Source organism: Fukomys damarensis, unplaced genomic scaffold (assembly GCF_012274545.1).
Source record: "Fukomys damarensis isolate Sample0158 unplaced genomic scaffold, DMR_v1.0_HiC HiC_scaffold_24, whole genome shotgun sequence".
NCBI classification, from domain to species: Eukaryota; Metazoa; Chordata; class Mammalia; order Rodentia; family Bathyergidae; genus Fukomys; species Fukomys damarensis.
Genome location: NW_022900936.1, coordinates 3455333 through 3462337, shown reverse-complemented (window position 1 = coordinate 3462337; position 7005 = coordinate 3455333). Strand labels below are relative to the sequence as shown.

The following is a 7005-nucleotide window of genomic DNA, read 5'->3' as shown; positions in this document are numbered from 1 at the left end:
CAGTGACGTGTACTTCACCACCTCGCGCGACATCCCGGCCGGCACCGAGCTGCGCGTGTGGTACGCGGCCTTCTACGCCAAGAAGATGGACAAGCCCACGCTGAGGCAGGCCTGCGCCAGCGGCCACGGTGGGTCCTGCCGCGGGGTCGGCCTGGGTGTGCAGATGTGCGCGCCTGCGCGCTTGCCTGTGTGTAGCCACTCAGGACTTGCCAGTGTTCAGGCCCAGCCGCGGCTTCTGGTTGGCTGAGCGGTTGCCGTGGGAACCGGGGTGGGAGACCCCTCGTCTGTCTCCGCCCACACCGGGGTCTTACAGTCCGAATTCCTCCCCCCAGCATCCACAGCTGGAAAGGGCTGTTGTTTGACGCTTTGACGGTAAGGCAGGAGTTTGGTGCGCTCCTGCCAGGGAGCAGACTCGGCTTCCCATTGCTGTGGACAGTTTGCGGCCTGACTGTGGACACCGCTGTCCTCCTGCAGGGAGGCGTGGTGCCTTGTGAGGTCCTGCTCTGCCTGTATCTGATAGGTCTGTAGATTCTGGGGACGCTGCTGTGTGTCCACTAAGGGTAGTGGGTGCAGCAGTGCATTTAGGAGCTGTGATGGGCTGTGCAAGTGTCCTGGGGCCACCCTGACAAAGCTCAGCCGCGCGGATGGCCCGGACCGCTCCACAGCCCAGGTCCAGAGCACATCATCGGCAGGGCCGCTTCCTCCTGAGGTCCAGCGGTTCTGTCCCAGCCCCTCTGGCCGTGATGGCTGCTGGTCACCCTGGCCATCCCTGCCCCATGCGTGGCTGCATCACTGCAGCCTCTGCCTGTCTTCTCCGGTCATCACCTGCGCTCCTTGCGGGCTGGGCAGGAGATGGGTTCGAGCTCTTGGCTGGCACTTCCTGTTCACATAGGGGCCAGAAAGGACCAGAGAGACCAGCTGCTTTTCATCCCCTGCTCCAGCACCGCCCCCGCCCAGCTCAGGGCCACTTCTGAGGCCAGACTCACTGGACGGGACTCCCAGAGGCGGGGAGCTGGGGGCTGGGACCCGCAGGCACAGGGACTCACCCTTGTCAGCTGGTGGCCAGGGTGGTGACAGAGCCCTCCTGACTCTCAGGGCTCAAGCCGAGGTCAGGCAGAGCTTGCAGCACCTCGCCCAGTCCCGTGTCCTGTGTGCTGTCTGCCAGCCCGCTGGCCTCTGCTTGGCAGCCATGTAGAAGGGTGGCTTTAGATGGCCATTGTCCAGCGGGCTGGCCCTGGTGCAGGAGGACCCAGGGTGACCGTGGTGCCTCAGTGGCCCGGGGAGTGGAAGGACCCCTGGTGACACGGTCACCCTGCACCGAGCCCAACCCGAGCCCATGTTTCAGGCGGGGAGGGAAATAGCCAGCTGGGAGATGTTAGAATTACCTTTTGTGGTTTTCACTCTCCACTGAGGGATGAAGGGCGAGCAGGTGTTCACTGGAGAGGTAACTGTGTTAGTATTTCTGCTGCTGGGACAGTCTGTGCCTGAGAGGAGGAGGGGCTTCGTGGGCTCGGGGTTTCTGGAGATTCAGTTCCTGGTCGGCAGCTCCAAGGCGCGAGCATCATGGCGGAGCAGGGCTGCTGAGCTCACCTTGGCTAGAAGCAGAGCAGGGGGCCAGGGCCAGGAGGAGGGGCCGGACACAGCCCCAAGGTCACCCCCAAACCACCATCGCAGCCGGAAGTGTGCCCCACCACCCCTGGGGTGCATCCAGAGCCACCAAGTTTCCCCAGCCGCCACAGTGGTGAAGCCCTTGACACGGTCACTGATCCTGCGTCCTTGCTGCCTGTTGGGCTCTTGGCCCCTGTCTTGGCTGGCTGCTCCCCGTGACTTTCCCTGGGTCCCCTTCCTGAGCCCCCGTCCCAGGCCCCGGAGGCCCTATGCAGCACACGGAGCCAGCGGCCCAGGTTCCCGTCCCTGCTTGCTGCCCGTGCTCACAGGATGATGGTGCCAGTTGTGGGATGGCACAGTGCCCCGTGGTCACCAGGCCCCTCTGCTCTCTTGCAGCCGCAGCCGCCCCAGAACCCAGCGCCCCCGCAGAGGCCGAGCGTGGCCTATGGGCCTGCAAGGTGTGTGCCGGCTCCTTCCCGGGGCTGCAGCTGCTCAACGGTAAGGCAGGGGCGGTGCTGCCCGGCTGCCACGAGCCCACTGACCTCGCTCTTCCTGTCCCCAGCTCTTTGCGGCCTCTGGGGCCAGGCTCGAGGGCACAGGGCACAGGCAGGTGCCAGGGCCGCCGTCCCACTGCCCAGGCTGGTGCCCTCAGAGGCGGCTCGGGGAGGCGAGCGGTCGTGGGCTGTGCTGGGCCCCGGGGACTTTCTGACATTCTCTGAGGGCGCATGTGGGGTGTGCCACATAACCGGGGAGAATCATGTGGCCGTGCAGTGACCTGTGATCGCGTGTACAACGCCAGCCTCCTGTCTGTTGCAGAGACAGAGATGGCCGGTGGCCGTTTTGTGTTTGTGAGGTGCAGCCCTCTCGAGGGGATGGGGACCAGCTGTGGGACTTTACCCACCATCAGAACGGCTCCTTCTGGTTTGCAGTTTCTGGCCTTTTGTTTTGTTTTGTTCGTTTTTTTGAGATAAGCTCTCACTATGTAGTCCAAGCTGGCCTTGAACTCACTGTGTAGCCCAGGATTGCCTCAAACTTGCAGAGATCCTCCTGCCTCAGGCTCCCTAGTGCTGGGAATACAGGCGTGCACCACCACACCTGGCTGGTGGGTAGTTTTGAATCAAGAAATAAAAACCTTCCGCTCTGGCTGAGCAGTGCCAGTGGCCAAAGGTGGTGGGCAGTGGCCTTGTGCGACTGGACACAGCCTCCTCCATGCACTTGCTGGGGTCCAGCTTTTACCAGCCCAGCCCCACCAGAGCCCCTGCTGACCCCCATCCTTCCCGATGGCTGCAGGATCGGGGGCAGCACCAGGCAGAAGCAGAGGAAGTGGACCGGTGAGGACCGCATGTGCCCCATGGGCCAGCCCCAGGACAGTCCCAGATCCAGGCAGTGCACCTGGCACAAGCACGTCCGCCTTGGGCTAGGCCAGGGCTGTGGGTTCTACAGCAGAGGTCGCCATTCCCTGGGTCACGTCTCAGCCTTGATCACACCATGCCTGACACTGCCTTCCAGAGGACCATGTCTGAGAGGCTCACCTGGCCTAGGAAAGCTCGATTGTGTGGCTCAGTGTCCGGCTGGGGTTGGCCAGCTTCCAAACCAAACCAGCTCTTCGACTTGGATTTCTCTTACATATTTCTTCCTTAAGTGAACTTAGAAGGTGTGTGAGTTCAGGCAGGTGAGGATTGCCTCATGCTCTTTGAAGACAGGCCTACCATGCAGAGCTCCAGGACGCTAGAGCCTGGCCTTGAACCCACTGTGCAGCCCAGGCTGGCCTCAGACTCAAGGCAATCCTCCTGCCTCAGCCTCCTGAATGCCGGGATGACAGGTGTGCACCACTGCGCCTGGCTTTGGGTGAAGTTGTTAACCAGCTGTACGGGAGAGCAGACGCTTGTCCTGGAGCTTCCCTGTCTCTCAGGGGGCCCTGTCATGTCGCAGGGCACAAATGGGCATAGTGGGCTTGGCATTGCTGGAATTCACTGCCCTGCCAGAGACAGGAGGACAGGAAGTGTCTGAAGCCGCGGTGACCACAGCAACAGAGAAGCAGGAGCCGGCAGCCCGCGCAGCTGCCCCTCGGTGACACGGCCCGCGTGGCCAACTCTGGGCCTCCGTCGCTCGGCACGCACGGGCTCCACTTCCCAGGCAGGGCACTGACTGAGGTCCTCAGCCCTGCAACCTGCTGCCTACACCCCCAGGGGACGGGTCCAGCCTGAGGGGACACGGAGGCGCCCCGAAGAGTGACCCCGCCCTCTGACTGCCCGGCCACACAGGTGGGAGCATGCGGGAGACACCAGGGGCAGCACCTCGCTCAGAGGAAGCCTCAGCCAGCACCGAGCACGACCGGGCCGTGAGCGCGTGGCGTCTCCGGTGGACGATGGGCACCGCAGTTCCCGCTGAGGGCGCTGCCAAGGAGCAGAGGCAAGGGCGGTGCGGACAGAGCACAGAGGCCCGAGTCGGGGACGCCACGGACCCCAGAGCTGACTGCCAGGAGGGGGGCGTGTGTAAGTGAGACGGCGGCCAGCCGGGCCCCGGGAGCCTGTCACCGGGATGAAGACCCTTCAGGGAGAAGCAGAGGCCCCAGGTGACGCCATGAGGAGGCCGTGACATCACCCCCTCACGTGCTGCGCCCACGCGAGGAGCCCGGTGCGCAGCCCGGTGCCTGCTGAGTTGTGTTCGGGGAGGACTCATCCTGAGCCTCGTGTGAAGCGGGTAGACGAGGTGTGACCAGGAGTGTGGTGGGTGGTGCCTATCTGAGGGCGACGACGAGCCCTCAGGACCCTCCCCTTGCTTGAAACACCCTCCTCCCACGTCCTGCCACTTTCCTGCAGTGGCTCTGGAGCCCTCTTTCCCGAGTGTCTTTAGCTGCGCTGTCCTGGCTGCCTCGATGTCCTGAGTGGATTCACAACATGTCCCTGTCACGGTCATTTTGACTTTGGGAAGAGCCGGGGGTCACACGGTGCCAGATCCGGTGACCAAGGTGGATGAGGTTGTGGCGTCGTGTTTTCACGAGCTGCCTTCCCATTGGATGGTGCTTGGTGGCAGCGCTCACTGATCACACCTGGTAAAGACACTCAGGAAAGAGGCCTCGAGCCTCCAAGGTGAGCGGAACTGCTGGGCATAGTCACTGCCAGGCCCGCTGCCACTGGCTGTAGCGCGCATCCTCTGCGGCCGCTGACTGCTAGTGTGCCGAGGTCCAGGCCCCGCGTCCTTGCAGCTCTGGCAGGCACAGACCTGCAGCAGCAGGAGAGGCTCAGATGGAGCTGTGCCCAGGGTCAGAGTCCACCATGCTGTCCAGCCAGAGGACGTAGACAGTGCCCACCATGTATAGGGAGCGGAGAGGACACTGGGGGTCCAGACCCTGCCACACTCAGGCCCCGGGAAGAGTGGTGTGGAAGAAGGGAGAAAACGAGAGGTTAGTGGGTGTACTTCAACGGCAAAGAAAGGAGTTCCGCCATTGAGAGAGCCAGGGAATTTAGAGACCACTCAGGAACTTAGAGTACCAGGCGTGGTGCACACCTTCGATCCCAGCCCTTGGGAGGCTGAGGCAGGAGGGTCAGGAGTTCAAGCCCAGCCTAGCTACACAGTGAGTTCAAGGGCAGCCTGAAATACATAGGCCCTGTCTTAAAACAAAACAAAACAAGCAAGTAGTTGACACTTCGAAAATAAGCAATAGCTGAAAAGGTAAAGCAGTAATTAAGTGTAGGGAAACAGAAAGCTGGTCACGTATGTCACACGGTTGTCAATAAGTTTTGGGCCTGTAATCTTATAAGTACCAATTATGGATTTATCCCACACTGGGGCTATAAACATCACCTAAGCAGTCTAGTACAGCTCTTGTACAGCGAGGTGTCAGAGCCGCGGTCTCTTTCTCTATTTACCCAAAGTTTTTGTTTCCTTTTCTGTTCTTCCCTGCATTTTTGTTCTGCTCTTTGGGGGTTGGGCTCAGGCCTTCAGCTCATAATGGGGACACTGCCTTCTCCCTCACTGGCTGGGTCCAGCTTTCCGGGCACTGCACAGGGGACCGGGCCCTGGCAGAGCCCTGTGGGGACCTGGCTGGCTGGATAGACCGAGGTTCCGTCTCCGCGGCCCACAGCCCAGCGTCTGCACACTGTGGCTCTCGGTGCCCTGCATGGAGGCATCCGGCCTCCAGCCGTGTGTTAAGTGCCTGTGGCGTCTGCCTTCCCTGGGTTTGTGCCTGGGGACACTGCCTGTGCTTTCCCCTTGCTGCCCCCGGCTGGGTCCCCAGGCCCTGCACCTCGCCCAGCCACCTGGGTGGTGAACAAAGGAACGGCCCACGAGCTGGCGCGGCCTGCGTTGGAGTGGGGCCCTGGCCCCGGCCACCTCCTCCTTCTAAGCCGTGTCCTGTGCCCACTGGTGAGAGCCACTTCCTCCTGTGCCCAGCCCACCAGGCATTTCCGCCGGGCGCCACTCAAAACAAAGCAGGGCACGCTGCCCTCGTGCCATGATTCTTGGAGCACATTTGCTTATTGTGAGTTGAAGTTTTTGTAGTCATCCTCTTTAGATCAACCTTTTAAATAACTGGATTAAGATATTCATTGCAGAAAGGAAGAAAAGAAAGCTGGGTGTAGTGGCATGTATGTGTTATCCAGCACTCTTGGGAGGCTGAGGCAGGAGGATCACAAACCTGAGACCAGCCTGAGCAAATTAGTGACTTAGCAAGAGCCCAACTCAAGAAATAAAAACGGGCTGGGAGTATATCTCAGTCTGAAGGTCCTGGGTTCAATCTCCCCTGTACCTCAAAAAAGGAAAAAAAAAAAAAGAAAACTGTCTAATTTCCCTAATAGAGAAATCGCTAGTATTTCAATATATTGTTTTAAAATGTATATATCTTTTTTAAAAACTGCCTTCATCACTTCTCAGCCTTTTGGCTAAGTTCAAGTGTGAAAAAACTGCCTTCGTTGTGAATTTATCCTGGCTTCATCACCTAATTTAAAGAAATAGTACAAGCTGAGAACCCACATGAGAATCCAAAATCCGAAATGCTATAAAGTTCTAAAACCCCAAATCTGCACTGCTCCAAGACTGGAAACACTCCTGGCCCTAGGCATTTTGGGTAAGGTGTATTTGACCCATAGTTGTGTTCAGTGCAGTGGAAATGTTATTTTCAAACACAGTGGAACTAAGATTCGTTTATCAATACAAAGGGCACAGTTATTTGCAATCCCAGCACTCTGGGAGGCTGAGGCAGGAGAACAGAAAGTTCGAGCCCAGCCTGGGCATGCATCTTGGCAAATCCGTGAGACCCCGTCTGAAAATTTAAAATAAGTAAAAAACACAGGCTCTGCAGCTGAGTGCAGAGGCCTGGGCTCCTTCCCAGTGTGGTTAGAAAGAGGAAGAAGGGGATGGGCTTGGTGCCCAGAGGGGAGCGGCGGGGGGAGGCAG

General features: G+C 59.6%; 1 protein-coding gene across 1 annotated transcript in view; it reads left to right on the top strand.

Moving 5' to 3' along the window:
- Prdm15 (PR/SET domain 15) overlaps positions 1 to 7005 on the top strand; it is a 29941-nt gene that overhangs the window by 2325 nt on the left and 20611 nt on the right. The window contains exons 4-5 of the mRNA XM_010636602.1: positions 4 to 128; positions 2005 to 2106. Of these exons, the coding sequence (XP_010634904.1) occupies positions 4 to 128; positions 2005 to 2106 (227 nt within the window). The remainder of the gene's footprint in view (positions 1 to 3; positions 129 to 2004; positions 2107 to 7005) is intronic.